The sequence below is a fragment of the Trichoderma virens genome (genome assembly GCF_000170995.1).
Source record: "Trichoderma virens Gv29-8 chromosome Unknown TRIVIscaffold_6, whole genome shotgun sequence".
Taxonomy (NCBI): Eukaryota; Fungi; Ascomycota; class Sordariomycetes; order Hypocreales; family Hypocreaceae; genus Trichoderma; species Trichoderma virens.
In genome coordinates, this window is record NW_014013743.1 from 3,394,490 (window position 1) to 3,409,941 (window position 15,452).

The 15,452-nt window shown below is 46.8% G+C and overlaps 4 protein-coding genes across 4 annotated transcripts; 3 read left to right on the forward strand and 1 right to left on the reverse strand.

The window, feature by feature from the left end:
* Positions 1-608: 608 nt before the first annotated feature.
* TRIVIDRAFT_222416 (uncharacterized protein) lies at positions 609-1,704 on the forward strand (the record flags this gene model as incomplete). The annotated part of the gene is made up of 2 exons (XM_014101882.1): positions 609-1,519; positions 1,581-1,704. 2 exons carry the CDS (start codon positions 609-611, stop codon positions 1,702-1,704), a joined length of 1,035 nt encoding a protein of 344 aa, XP_013957357.1.
* A 222-nt stretch (positions 1,705-1,926) lies between these two features.
* Positions 1,927-3,079, reverse strand: TRIVIDRAFT_53791 (uncharacterized protein; the record flags this gene model as incomplete). Its single annotated transcript, XM_014101883.1, has 2 exons — positions 1,927-2,468; positions 2,533-3,079. 2 exons carry the CDS (start codon positions 3,077-3,079, stop codon positions 1,927-1,929), a joined length of 1,089 nt encoding a protein of 362 aa, XP_013957358.1.
* A 587-nt stretch (positions 3,080-3,666) lies between these two features.
* TRIVIDRAFT_22394 (uncharacterized protein) lies at positions 3,667-12,005 on the forward strand (the record flags this gene model as incomplete). Its single annotated transcript, XM_014101141.1, has 5 exons — positions 3,667-4,149; positions 4,211-4,498; positions 4,563-4,607; positions 5,636-5,662; positions 11,787-12,005. Coding segments are annotated over 5 exons (1,062 nt in total), but the record flags the coding sequence as incomplete, so codon positions are not given.
* Positions 12,006-13,619: 1,614 nt separating this feature from the next.
* TRIVIDRAFT_53789 (uncharacterized protein) lies at positions 13,620-15,408 on the forward strand (the record flags this gene model as incomplete). The annotated part of the gene is made up of 4 exons (XM_014101884.1): positions 13,620-13,783; positions 13,864-14,355; positions 14,426-14,855; positions 14,911-15,408. The coding sequence occupies 4 exons, from the start codon at positions 13,620-13,622 to the stop codon at positions 15,406-15,408; spliced, it is 1,584 nt and encodes a 527-aa protein (XP_013957359.1).
* Positions 15,409-15,452: the final 44 nt, after the last annotated feature.

Consider the following 15,452-nt stretch of genomic DNA (forward strand, 5'->3'; position numbering starts at 1 on the left):
ACCAAATTATAGTGGAAATCGGTAATTCGGCTGATTACCAAAGCGAGGCGCGTGGTAAGATGACCTGGATAGAGTTCATTCTCTTGTGCAATGGTAGATCTGCAGCTGATTGTTTTCTGATAAAAGGCAAGCGTTGAAATGAATTTTCAGTGTCAAGATGGTTCGAAACATATCCTCTTGCGCGTTACGTAGACAGGCAGTGTGCACTGTATGGAGATGATACAATATCTGGCCAATCAAGTTCATTTAAACCATGAAATCATACACTATACCTAATCCAGTAATCAATATCCTGCATTAGCGTCGCCTCATTCGAGCGCCCTATTTGACGATGCAATTTGGTCTTGGCGCTACCCTAGGCGATTGCAGGACAACACATAGCATCAAAGGATGTTGATGAGAAGGCTTTTAAAAGTTCTTATCTCTGTCGCCACAGAATCGTGTCCACGCACATATGTATATATATGGGTAGTGCCTTCACCTGCATTCTTCTCCTCGATAGCTCTGCGAAAGTGTCAAATCCATACATCAGATTGGAATAATCTCCTCGTCATATAATTTATTTCACACTTCTCCTCAGACCGAATATATCAACCACTCAATTCATTATGACGCATTCAAAAGAACTGCCTCCTCTTACGTCTCCATTTTTTCCCAACTTATTCATCAAGAATCAATTCTTTACTAAACCTCGGTTTCCTCCCCATAGCACGAATCTTTCTGACCAAGTCGCCCTTGTTACAGGTTCTAATACCGGCTTGGGTTTGGAATGTGCTCGTCAACTACTTTCTTACAAACTTTCACGCCTAATTATAGCTGTCAGATCTTCAGCGAAAGGCGAGATTGCAGCCTCTAATCTTCGCAAACAGTATCCCAAATCCATCATTGAGGTATGGGTGCTAGATATGTCTTCCTACGATTCCGTCCGAGCCTTTGCAGCGCGACTGGATAAGGAATTGCCTCGACTCGATGTTGCCATCTTGAACGCCGGGATGGGAAGATCAGCTTTTTCTACTTCGCCAGATACAGGACATGAAGAGAATCTACAAGTCAACTACCTGTCCACAATGTTGTTATCTATTCTCATTCTTCCTATACTGAAGAAGAAATCGCCGGTGGGACTGCCTGGACGGTTGACAATAGTTACGTCAATGCTCTCGATCACCGCCAAGTTCGCAAATAAGAGCGAGGTTCCTCTTCTTCCAGCATTTGACAGAGCTGATTTGTTCGATCCTTACGACATTTACCAAACTTCAAAGTTCTTGGGCCAATTGTTCATATGGAAGCTTACAGATATGGTATCTGCAGACGATGTTGTTGTAAATCTTGTCGAACCAGGATTCATCAAAGGAACCGAACTGCAACGCGACATCAGCGGTATCACAAGGATTATACTCAATCTCTTCAAGACTATCAGCGCACGGTCTGTAAAGGTCGGTGCGTCGACATATATAGATGCTGCCATCGTGAAAGGGAAAGAATCTCATGGATGTGTCCTTACGAACTGGGATATTGCACCGTCAGTAACAATCTATTTCATCTGCCTCGTTAGCTGCTCCTATTGCTAAATCACAATCTAGATACGCACCATTCCAATATACTGCTGAAGGCAAAATAATCATGAATAGATTATGGGAAGAGACATTGAAAGAGTTCAATTTCATTGATACAAATAGTATCCTTGGATTCTTGAAGACGGCTTAGTTATGAAGATACTATAGTTTAACAAAGGGATTTAACTCGCCCTTAGCTAAGGAAAAGAAAAAAAAGGAATATTTTACTATAGCCGTGATAAATTAGGTACCTATCGGTTAGTAATGAGTATAAATTTGTCAGAGACTACAATATTGTACATTAATGTTATATATTTATGAATGACATGAAGATATCTGTAAAGAGACCGTCCAAATCAGAAAACGGTATCTTTCAAGCAACATCTCCTTTGTCCGCAAAATCCTTAGGTACCTCAGGACCCCATACGGAAAACGGCCCAACAACATCCCTCTCAGTCACAGTATCCTGGTTCACAACATCTCCATCAGCATAATGCTCTATCTTAAAGCCGCTGGGGTCCGCCCAGTAGTCAAAGATCTGGCTGCCAAGTATGTGACGCCCTACCCCCCAAATGCTTTTCCAGCCTTTCTTTGCAAGCCAGTTATGCCCAATAAGCTGCGTGTCAAAGTCTTCAACCTCATAGGATGTATGATGAAGGAAAATCTTCTTGACATGTGGTTCGGCTCGCTGCATAAAGAAACAATGGTGGTCGGAATATTCCTTGCCCAGGTCGAGATGCATAAATGTTAGCACGTCCATGTTCGAAAAGTCCCAGTGATAGAGAATGTCGGATGGCACGAAGTTAAAGTTGTTGGTATACCACGCCAACTCGGCGTCAAAGTCAGGGACCACGTAGCCAAAATGGCCTAACTTATGGACAAGTGCTGGTCCCTCGTGGTACCGCTGGAACTTGCCTAGTTATTCATCATTAGCTAACACAAGCATGACTAGGCCATGGGAAATAAGGATAGCACCGACCTCGCCTTGGCTTGTCAAACGGTTTATTAAATGGACCTAGCTGCTCATGGATTGCTGACGGTGCCTCTGCACTTGTTACTCGCTCTTCCTGACCATAGATAACATGGAAGAAGGTTTTATCGGGTCGGTTGAATGTGACGATTTGCCCTTTGCCTGGAGCCTCATCTAAGGATCCAACAATAGCGCCGTCTATCTTCGCGGCTTTGTCAAACTCAGCTTGCGACGCTGCCACAAACGCTGGACCGCGAAACCTCGGCTTGCCATCTGGGCTCTGCGAAGCGACATAGATGAACGGGTCCTTCCCGTATCCGCGGTAATAGATCCTGTCTTTCACCCTGTGAGCCTCCACAAAGCCGAAGTCCTTTGCGAATTCGCTGAACTTCTCGAGGTCGGGATGTTCGAAATACACATGTCCTATTCTGGAGAGTTGAACTTTTGATGGGTTGTTCGAGATTGGCGGGATGCGCATGTCCAGCATGATGGCTTCGCGTAGAGGTCTTGGTAGTTTTACGAGTAACTTGAGCGCAATTTCCAGGGCGAGCGGCATGTTTTCAAATTCTTGGAAAGTCTTTGAGACCCTGATGTAGCCTGCTCTGCATCATTTATAAGTCGGGCAAGTATGGTCGTGTCTTACAATTAGTTATTCCGTGGAGTATCTCCACTAGCGCTCACTGCATTGCATGCTTGGGCTCAGTCCCTCCGAGAAAATGTTACAGATATTCCTCGCCGCGTGGTATCTAACAAGGGTCTAAGTCAATGTGCTACTGAGATCATGTCGAACGTCACAATGAATTTGAATGTCGAGATCACTCTTCGGCATTCCGGTCGGAGGATCTCAAAATCTTACATTCTTCTGCTCTTTAAGGCCCCCACACGCCGCAACTCTATAATCGACCACTTAACTTGCTCAGAGGAGTCCTCCAGTTGCAGATATTCCATCCGCTGTATGTTGCTGGCCTGAGAGTATCAGGTATGTCGGTTTGATATAGTGGGTCGAAGGAAGAGGCTAAATTACACTCAATCGCTCCCATTTTCACATATCCGACTTTTCCACACCAATGATAACAAGGGAAAACAGAGAATCTTCCTCGTAACCCTTGACGACTTCAGCAAAAAATGGCCAATGGACCTCCGTTCGCGCTTGTTACGGGATGCAGCAGTGGCATAGGAGAACAACTTGCAATTGCGTTTGCTGAGAAGGGAATCACCGTTTTGGCCACTGCTAGGCGAGTTGAGTCCCTCCAGGATATCACCAGCAAGTATGCAAACATCGAGGCATTTGCTCTAGAGCTCGGCAGCATGGCGAGTATCGACAAGTTAAAAGCCGAAATCGACAACCGTACGGGCGGTCGCTTAGATTACTTGGTGAACAATGCGGGCACACATTACGCGGCCACAGCCCTTGATCTCGACGTGGAAGAAGCTGCGAAGCTGTTCGCGGTCAATGTCTTTGCAGTTATGAAACTATGTCAGCTATTTATCCCGCTACTCTGCGAAGCGCCTCATGGACGGATTGTACAGATTGGAAGCGTGACGAGAGCCGTTCCGGTTGTTTGGCAAGCGGCTTATAATGCATCCAAGGCCGCTCTCAGCCAATACACGAAGACACTGCGACTTGTGAGTACTGGTGTCTTTTCTTCCAAGGCCGAAATTACCGATCTCTGACATGTAAACGCAGGAGATAGCACCCTTTGGAATTGACGTCATTGAGGTGGTTGCTGGCTTCGTCCGCAGCAATATCCTGCATCATGGTCTATATGCCCCGGAGAATTCGTTATATCTACCCATAAAGGGCACTATCGAGCGTATCAAATACGAAGGAAACGCAAATGGCATGAACACGCGCGAATTCTCTCGGATTGTCGTTGACAAAGTTACTTGTCGAAGGCCGAGTCTTGAAATATGGGAAGGAACGCTGGCATGGAGGCTGCGTCTCCTTGTTACCCTTTGGCCGCTGCGTTTTATGGTAAGCTGACCTCGTGCCCCTTACAACCGCAAATCATTACAGACGCTTACACAGATATCCATAGAATTGGATCCTTTCTAGGGTGTACAAGCTAGAACTCCTGAATCGAGTACCAACTAAGTGACTACATAGTTCGGTTGTCATTTCGAAGCACTTTGCTGGAAGACACCATAGCAACTTTATAATAAGCTCATGTTAAGTTCACTTTTGCCTCTAGTAGTACTGGGAATGCCACGAAAATAGATCTTCTCGTGCCTTGTGGGTTAGATTCTCATTTGGATCCATACCTAGGCTCTGGAAATGCGTCCTATCATGCTTTTTAGCTACAGTATATAGGTTTAGTAACTCAACTTGATGTTTACTTAGAATCACTAAAGATCATCTGGAACATGTTGCATGAAACTCTACGTGCTTTTGCACCATTTGGAGACTGTTACTGTAAAGGATTTGCCGCCTCCCATCAAAGGGCATGACGTACAAATTGCACCCCCGGCAAGACGCCCAAACTAATTAAAGCGCCTGTTGGATAGTGAAACCAAGATCCACGCCAGTCGCACAATTTGTCGAAGAGATCAGGCGCAGCAAATATTCGTCCAGCTTATACCAGGGACCGCGGTAGTCAGGATAACTTGTGGGTCGTGTCATCCAATTGCCTCCGTGTCCGTCGGAAGAACTTGTTCCCCGCACAAAAAATACACCGCGGCGTAACTAACTAATTTTGCGGCTTAAGATCTTCCATGAACTTACTCAGCTAATTGACCCCTGCACATTAGCCTGTAGGGTACTAATTCGTAGGATACATACTTGTACAAACATCTATTGGTACGTTAGCTTGTTAGGCACGTAGGGGGCTTACTCCGTAGGATTGAAAAGATCCACTAGTATATTCCTGATAGTAGATGCGAAATGTATAAGTACTCCTACTTATCAAGTATCATGAGAGAGGGCAATACACACCGCCATCAATACAAACAACAAAGTGTCGTAGAGGCAATTAACTAATGGAGGAAACACAAGTTATCATTGTTGGTGCTGGGCCCTCTGGCCTGGCTCTTGGTCTTGCATTGGCCCGATTTCAAGTTCGAGTAAAGGCCCCAATATGCATTTTCCACGCAAACATCGCTAATCCGGGGAAAGTCTGTCATCCTTGAGAAAGATAGCGAGGTGACCAAAGATCCTCGTGGCGTATATCTCACCGGAGATGCTATAAGGATCCTCTACGACTTGGGTCTAGGGAATGAGGTGCCGACTATTGGACATGGTAAGTGAAAGACCATAATTTGAAGGATTTTGGGAGATTGTAAATTGATTGAGAGACACATCAAGAGGTTCACAAAGCCAACTTTCATCAATCTTCGTTCAGCACGAAGCCCTTCTACGAGATGGGTATCGGTACGCGGAACGCTCTACAACAGGCAGTACCAGAAGGAATGTTGCAGAGTCAGCCACGTCTCGGTTTGTCCATCCACTCTAATATGGCATGTTTTGACCAAGTTCTAATTATGATGACGTATTAGAAATTGCACTTCGAGAGAAAGTCAGGAGCTCTGAATATTGTACACTCCGCACAGCGTGTCGTGTGGTGAGTATATCTTGTCATGACTTGCCAAGCGTCGAGTATATCGATGAGCAACAAAAATGGCATCAGATCAGGAGTGAATGGCTGGTAGGAGCCGACGGGAAAGTAGGCATCGTAAGGAAGCATTTTCTGGAGCCGACCGCTGGCATCATACAGGAAGAAGGAAAATATCCGTACAACGGAACTTGGATTGCGGCTAATTTGAAAATAACGCTTCCAACACCTCAGACTCACCCGACCTATCCCCTGTGGGGTCTCGGATACTCCCCTGAAGAGGTCTACAACCTCTTCTGGCCAGAAGGATGGCACTTTTGTGGACCTCCTGGCAAGGCAACAGCGACGGGGAGATTTGGCCCAACTGAGGATAGAACGTGGCGTCACGAGCTATGCCAGTCCCACTGGAACGACTCTATGGATGCAGAGTCTCTGTTCTGGGAGCACATAAAGCCAATGATCACAAGAGAAAGGGACGACAATCGCGGGTGCGAATTCCCTGGCTCTGTGCAGTATCCTGAGGACTGTATCGAGATTCTCCGTTGTAGGCCATACAGATTCACCCATAAAGTTGTCAATCGCTGGTTTCACAAACGGGTCATTCTTATCGGAGATGCGGCGCATGTGTTCCCGCCTTTTGCCGGTCAGGGGATAGCGAGCGGCGTGAGAGATGCACACCAGCTGGCGTGGCGACTCGCCCTGCTTCTCCGGACCAAACATCAAGGCGAAGCTCTGGCCAATGGCACCCTCGAGTCGTGGGCTGTTGAACGACGGAAAAGCGTGGATGATGCAGCCATGTTTTCAATGTTAAACGGATATTTGTGCAACAACAAGCCATCGATCTGGCTCCGCGGTCTCCTACTTCTTGCCATGTTTCTCGAGTCTTCTCGGTTCTTGTTTCAGCTTCCGGATCCCCAGGCTATTGTGGAGCGTCGTGGATTCACCAACGTACGTGGGGGCTTTTTCCTCGAGAACTATCACGGCGGTGCTCGACTTACGCAGATATACGTGCAATCGGATAAAGTCAAAGCGGTTCTATCGGATACCCTATTGCGACCCTGCGATAGTATATTTACGATTCTAGCCATATGCAACGGGGGTGACGATGGCCGAATTCACAAAGACGCAAAAGAAGCTGTTGGGAGGTCAGGAATCGACCCAGCCATTGTATCAGAATCATCAGTCGTGCTGCTCAATCCTAATCACAGCGGAAGTGCGATCGAATCAACCGAATTGGACAACGGAGACCAAATTCACGCGTTTTCACCGGCCGTGCATCCTAACGGGCAGGCTAGAACAAACCCTCAACAAGATGGTCACTCATATATGGACCGCCTCGGACGATCGACGCAGTTTGCCATCTTGCGCCCTGACTTTTTCGTGTTTTCCTGCTGTAAGAATGTGATCGAGCTGGAGAGATGCTTGTCACTGCTGAAGAAGCAGTTAGCCCTTTAGAAGCAAGCAAACGTCAGGGTGCTACCTTGCATAGCCGTCAAATAGAAACTTTGAGTCGTTTGCGAGTTCAATTCCTGATTCGGCTTAAGGCTAATATAACCTTGGCACTCCGTGCACGTTCTGGATTGAAAGATCGCTTGCCATTATTGCTCTGAATTTGCTTCTGGGAAGCTCCCACAAGAATGTTCCAAGCAAGCCTAATTTCTTTAAAACACTAGGTACATAGCTTTTTAAAATGACCAAAAGATAACTAGCTAAATATCCCTATGCTATACACAGTACAATATCTAAGTCAAACTGGGAATCCAACGACGTATTGTGGGGTAAGATAGATAAATTTTAGTCACACTGCCATCCTATTTGTATAAATATTAGAGACCAAAATTTTATATTACTAGTCGTTATATTATTCCTAAATTGACACGTTAGTTATAAAGTGAAAAATAAAACCTGATATATGTATAATACATATGATTGCAGAAATAAATAAGTTAGAGGTCAACTTACAGTGTACAATTATAAAACTACCAATATCCATCCATATCTTGTATTATCTCCAAGTTCCTGCTTCAACCGGAAGCTTGAGCAAACGACTGGTTTATCTTTGCCCTAATCTCAAATCCGTGCTAAATTTAAAGTGCGCACCTTCTCCTAGCACTATAGTTTAATCTTTCATATCCAGGCGGAAGACTTGTTGCACAATGATACGGAAATAAATGTAGCTGTCCAGGAATACTACTTCTAACTAGTTGAATGGTACCTCGTTCAATATGTAGAGCCATATCTAAAAAAAAGCCGAAATCATCTTGTCATAATCACAACCATCTCGTGAATAAATTGATTGCAGTCATCTGTAGGTACACGATGAACCATGTCCATGTTGTTATCCTTCGCCAGTCCCGTTAGCAGTAAGTATGGGATGCCTATCGGTTTGGGCCCGATGGCTTACTCGAATTTCATCTTGTTATGAAGTGCTCCGACTTTCGCCATCTCAACTTCCACCACGTCTCCGTTTTGCAGGAAAGTCTTAGGCTTCATGAATACCCCAACACCTGCTGGAGTGCCTGTCATGACCGCGGTTCCCGCAGGGATAGTAGTGCCTGTGGCTGATTAGTCCGAGGCCAGTAGAGAGGGCGCAGAGGTAAATGACCTTGGCTCATGTGGCTTAGGATTTTCTCCGGAGAGAATATCATATCTTTCTGAAAGTCTGCCTCTTGCCTGATTTGACCATTGACCTTAGTAACGATTTTGAATGCCGCGCCATTGCCAAAAATCTCTGGGCTGATTAAGCTCGGGCCGATTGGCGCAAACTTGTCAAAAGCTTTGGCGAAATAAAATTGGCCTCCCTGGTTCTTGGGAAGCTGGAACATACGACAGGACAGGTCGAGGCCAACGGTGTAGCCTAGGATGTAATCCTTAGCCTGCTCGGGGGACAAATTCTTGCATTCCTTCGAGGTAACGAAAACCAGCTCACCCTTTTTTGCGCAAGAAAAAAAGCCATCAGCCACGCTCAGCTAGCAGGACTAGCGCACTGGATACACACCTCGTAATCCAAGAGACTTTTAGCGCAGAAATCATTGATGGGAATGTCTTCATCAGGATGTGCAAGTGCTGCCGCTGGCTTCGTCCAGACTGGAGGGTACGAGGGTATGTCGAGCTAATAGGCGCAACAAATGTTATTAGAGTCGTGGGCTTGCGTCATCACACGGAAGTTTCGAGGACAGGGGTTCCCGTACACCAGCTTCTTTGGCGTGACTTCGATAATTGAGGCCAACGCAGTATATAGGAGCCCCAGTTTGGGGGAGCGGAGCTAATAGCTGTGAGAGAAATTGAGTCAGTCCAGCAAAAGGGAGATATTAAAGAGAGCCGGGGGGGAGAACACACTCGCCGTATTGTGACAGTCTTCATCCCAGTGTTGCTCATGAGCTCGTTCACTGATGGATATGCGCCTAGAGTTGTTCCTGGAGATGGCGGCCCATTGGCATTATCGCCGAGATCAGCGAAGAAGGATTGACCATCCTCATCGCATTCGAAGCGAATCAGATGCGAGAACGGCGACATATCGACAGTGTGAATGGCAAGAAAGAGCTGCAAGGAAGCAGTTGCAAGAAAGAAAGATTCTGTGGCCAGGTACACTAAGAGACGGGTGTATCACATGCATGCCGCCAAAAAAGGCCATTCAATTACATTTATGTCAGAGAATATATGTCCTTTTCATCCCCATTAGAATTACTCCTATTTCTGCCTAGGTATTTCGGAAAAGCTTCCTCGGAAGAACTTCTAGCGTGAGTAAATCTCTTGGAGTTTAGGCGGTCGACAGGCGAGAGAATAAGCACAGGGGTCTGGTGGGCAATGCAGCTATTCCCGAGACTTAACTTGCTGACGTACGTAAGCCCACAACTCCCCGCAAATTGCCAAGCACGAGGGTCACATTCACCAAGCTGGGGTATAAAGCATTTCGGAGGATATTCGAACTGACAGTGGGGCAAAACCTACTTATGTAAAAGTTGGGGTGCTTAGTTAACTAGTCCTCGGAGCATCTTTAATTGATCTAAACGCATCGGCACATTTCGTCCGACAACTTCACTTCTGCTCACGCAGAATCGGGCAAAAGTAGCAACACTAAGTATCCTGGGGTGGGCATCGAACCGGATGATTTCTGGTCAAGCCTGGATGAAGCGTGATGGAGCAACAGCTTCTCATCCATGAGCAAGACGCGACCAGTCGTGTCTATCCTGCCGACGCACATTCGCTCGGGACTACAGATGCGCCGCGCTCACCAGGCAGTGAGGGCCGGCCGTTGATTTCTCGGGTTTGCGATCGCTGCATTCGGTGAGTCCGCTCGCTTCCTACGACCATGTCTGCTCTCCTTGCTATCCGAGCGAGCAAGTTATTGACAGAGGAACCCGAAACCCGATAGGAAGAAGATAAAGTGTATGTGTGGCGTCTTTCGAGCCGTCATTACTCCCACATCGAGTCTCTCCGGGGCCCCTTTGTTCTGACTTGAGCTTGTCGCAGGTGATTTGCAGCGACCAACGTGCTCTCGCTGCTCCGAGCATGGTTATACCTGTGTGTACTCGTCCACACGGCGCCGGCCTGGACCTGCAAGAGGGTCTCATCGGACCCGCCATGCGCCGAAAGAGACGCCGAATCATCCAAACCATGACAGTGCGTAGCTGAGTTTCATCTTGTCCCTTTGTAACACTTGCGATCTTCCCTATCGTGCTGGTTGCGTACAGCAGCTTTACGCGAGCTACTGACTGTACCATATGTGTATCCTCTGTTAATGGCATCCTCTCCACGAGAAAGATCATCCACACCGGTCGACTAGCCCCGCAACAGTTCCAGCCGGGGACCCTTCTCAGCCTTCTCCGTTCTCCATTCCCAACTGGTATGGGCAAACCGACCCCCTACAGCCGATATCTCCCGGCAAGATCACCCCTAGTTCTGATGATTCGGTCCCGTTGGGCATCCTTGTGGAGGAAGAAACCTTCCTGTATGTTCGTCTTATCGACTGTTCAGACCCGTCACTGACTCGGCTTGTGCGATTAAACCAGGTTGGAAGCGTATCTTGACAGCATTCACGAAGCAATTCCCCTATTCATGAAGTCGCATTTTCTCTCCGATTGCAGAAACTCGATATACAGTCGCGATCTAATCCTAACGATCGTGGTCATAACTGCCAAAGTTACAGGATACACCTTTACTGCTGAGAACTTCGACATCGATGGCCTCATTGACAAGATTTTGAGCGTAGGGTCTCATGAAGAGGATATTTTTAGCAATTCGCCCTCTATCGACCAATTTCGTAAGGCTTGCCTACTAGCCTTTTACGAATTCCACCAGTTTCCGGGACAGCAGGCCTGGATGCGCATCGGAAAACTGACGCGTATGGCCACGTGGACAGGGCTGGATCATTTGGAGATTCTCAAGTCTAAATGTCCCAGTTGGAGAGCTATGACGGAACACCAGCTGGATGAGTGGCGTCTGATATGGTGGTGCATCTATCGACTAGACTCGTACACTAATATCTCGTCTGGAACTCCCTATCTGATAGACGAAAGGCTTATTTATACCTCCCTCTTGCTTGATGCTTCTAAACAGGCTTCTATAGAGCATCAGCATGATTCTGTGCAACAAAAGCTCTTGTTGCCATCTCATTATAGCGGCCTTTGGGAGCCCCTGTCTGTCATAACTACTCAGTCTCGGGAGATCTCGTCTTTCAACTTCCACATCATCACCATAACTATCCTGCGTGAGGTGGGACGGCCTATACGTTTGCACAACCTGCGACAGGAACAAGGGGTTAGCTGTTTAGCCGATACTGAACGACACCTCTCGACAGTTCGTCTCTCTTTACCGGCCAACTACCTCAACACCAGACGAAATGCATTTTCAAACGAGACAGGGCGCGATCATCACGCAAGGCTGGTCACAATATTCCATATAACCATGACGCAGTTTCTTCTCTCTATCATAAGCTGTGTCAGGCAAGAGCAGGATGATGAATGGATTCTAAACTGGCAACGGGTTCTTGAGGCGTGTCAGGACCTGGCGTCAATCTCCGAGCAGTGGAACAGCTCACATAACCTCACAGTGGACCCGGCGATATCAATTATCATCTTCACTGCGCTCATCTTCCTTGATGTGCAGAAAAAGTCGGCTAGTGCGTTGGTGCGGAGCCCTCACTCTGCCATTGAGTATCCCGAGAGGGTGCTGCTCATGCAACTCGAGCAATTTGCCAGCATATGGACTCTGCCAAGACTACTTACCCGTACGTATGCCACTGACTTCTTGATTCAGAGACCCAAGGAGGCTGACGTGATAGTGGAAAAGTCTCGTTGAGGAGTTTTAGAGAGTCCGTTTCCGGCCCACTCTCCTTTTCCCACATCCAATACATTGTCTCGCATTTTGAGGCACCACTGCATCCAAGATGGCTGCAATTTCTCTCTACCGCGCAACTAGAGCTTAATGCTTGCCAATAATTTAGAAGCTATATAAAATTTTGGTGAAAAGCAGGAATTATAGCTGATATATACTAAGGGTAGCGAGGATAAGCAATCAGCTGGTCCTAAAGGCAAACCTATACCTTTCGCCTTGGAAATTGTTTAAACTATTATATATACAGGAACTGAAGGAATATACAAGCTCCTTTTAGCTATCTAAGCTGCTTAGCAACTAATTACCTTATTTTTACAATCCGGTCCGCTGTAACAGCAATCCCTTATAAGCACGTGCAGTTAGTTACAGTATAATAATCGCTACAATTGAGACTATTAGCCTAATCTTTTGCCCTGTTTGGCATAATGGTCAGTGGACTGTAACACTAGTTATTAACATATAGCAATTAAATTAGATTTAGATATTACTCTACTAGCTACGTGATACCTCTTTATATTGCTGGTTACTGACCTAACTGCCTGCTAACGTAAACCTAGCACTAGAGGTTTATCCATTGGAAAGCAATTTATACCAACCCTATAGGAAACCGGTTCGTTACATTACTGTATTCCTGGTCTAGAGATATATATAACAAGGTCTTTTTCTTATAATTCTTATAAATGAGTTATAGATCTTCTGATTTAAATATTAAGAGGCAGCTATAATTAATGATTGACTGTAATATGGAGCTGTGAATTGCATAAATATTAGATAATTACAAATGTAAATGTAATTTTTCTTAAAGGGTGCTTAATGCTGCTGTAACTCAAGAGGCAAAATCATCACAGGACTTACCAACAGGGCGACAAACCATCTTCTTCATACACACCAATTTCTTCCAAGGAATTAATACGTACGTAATTGGAGACTTCCCGCGGGAGTAAAAGCACTACACCCGCGGGAGCAGTTCTGGCAGCAAGAAGACTTGTGCAAGCGCGACGCTAGGGATCTTGGGCTCTCTCTAGACATCCCTCGTCTCCGCATCTCCGCATCTCCCCACACGTTCAAAGACATTTTCTGGGGAACCGGGGGGGCGAGGGAGAATATATTATAGATGTATCCTGAATTCTCTTTTTGATTCGCACCCAGCAAACTCTCGTCACCATTGAGAGGCACAATCAAAATCCCAACTTTTGAAGTCAAATTAACGCCATGCGAGCATCACGCCAGAATGTAGACCTAGGCATACCGGCCCCTAAGGAGGTTTACAACTACCGTGTTTATGTCCTCGCTTTGATCAGCAGCATTGGCGCGGTCATGTTTGGGTATGATCTCGGATTTATAGGAACCGCGCTTGAGCTGGAATCTTTCAAGGAGTAAGGAGAATCCCCGTCCCTGAGAAGCTGACTTGTCATGTGCAAAACAACGGAGGCTGATCAATGCTACATACAAACAGGGACTTCGGACTCGTCCATGCGTCTGCATCTGAAAAGTCTGCTTTCGCCGCCAATGTCGTCTCGCTTCTGCAAGCAGGCTGTATTCTTGGATCTCTTGCGGCCGGACCGCTCAGTGACCGATATGGGAGACTCATCACCCTCTTTGCCACGGCTGTCTTCTTCAATGTGGGGTCGGCCATCCAGACCGGCGCTCGTGGATCCGAGGCTCTTATGCTTGTAGGAAGAGGAATTGGCGGCATTGGCGTCGGAGCTGCAAGCATGATTGTCCCCCTTTATGTTGCTGAAGCAGCTCCGCCGCACATTAGAGGCCGGCTTGTCGGCCTCTATGAAGTTGGAGTGTCGATGGGCACTATGATTGGCTTTTGGATTAACTATGGCCTTGCAAATAACCTTCCGCCGACGTCGACCCAATGGATGGTTAGTTTTGCCGTCCAATTAATCCCAGGAGGGCTATTGATGATTGGGATTTTCTTCATTCCAGAGTCGCCTAGGTGAGAAATTGACAGTCTCAGCGTGATCGGCATTGTATCGGCACCTAAGCTAATTAAAACTTGGCTACAGATGGCTTGCAAGGGAAAAAGGTCGAGAAGCCTGTTTACAAGTCCTGCAGCGGCTCCGAAACCTTCCAGATGATCATCCATACCTTCTCGAAGAAGCTCACAGTATTTTCCAGCAGCTCGAACATGAAGAAGCAATAGTCGAAGGAAATGGGTTCAAGTCCATCGTGAGGGAAATTGCGAAGGCAGGAAACAGAAGGCGCTTGGGAATTGGTGCCCTGATGTTCATCTTCATGCAGATGGCTGGATCGAACGCCATCAATTACTACTCGCCTGCCATCTTCAGAAGCATTGGCCTAACGGGAACGAATACCGGCTTATTTGCCACTGGCATATATGGTGTTGTTCGGTTTGTAGCAATTATGATCTCTATGCTACTCGTCGTCGACCGTTTTGGCCGGACGAAGACGCTCATGGCAGGAAGCGCAGTTATGGTGAGCTTCTCTTGACAAACGAGAGAAGATTCTTGAATCTAACACTTTTCATAAGGCATTCTCAATGTGGTTCATCGGAGCTTATATCAAAATCGCTGCGCCTCCAGCCAGTGGATCAACGCAGATAACAGCTGGCGGCTATGCAGCGGTTGTCATGATTTACGTCTACGCCATTGGTTGGTGCTTTTCCTGGGCCGGCATCCCCTGGATTTACGCCGCAGAGATCTTCCCGCTTCGTATCCGGTCGCCTTGTATCTCTCTTTGTGTGGCCATCCACTGGATCATGAACTTCGTCATTGCACGGAGCGTTCCGTACATGATCACCAACATTGGGTACGGCACATACTTTTTGTTCGCGGCATTCATGACAATCGCCATTCCGTGGGTGTTTTTCTCTGTCCCCGAGACTAAAAATGTCAGCCTGGAGGATATAGATGCGCTATTTGGCATGCCACCGGTGGATCACTTATACTATGATGGCAATGACGCTAAGGCAGATGAGGAGAAGGGTGGGATAACACACGTAGAGCAATATGCTCGCTCTACGCCTTAGGAGACGGTCGGTATCGAGAAATAGCTCAAATAACGCGGCTATGG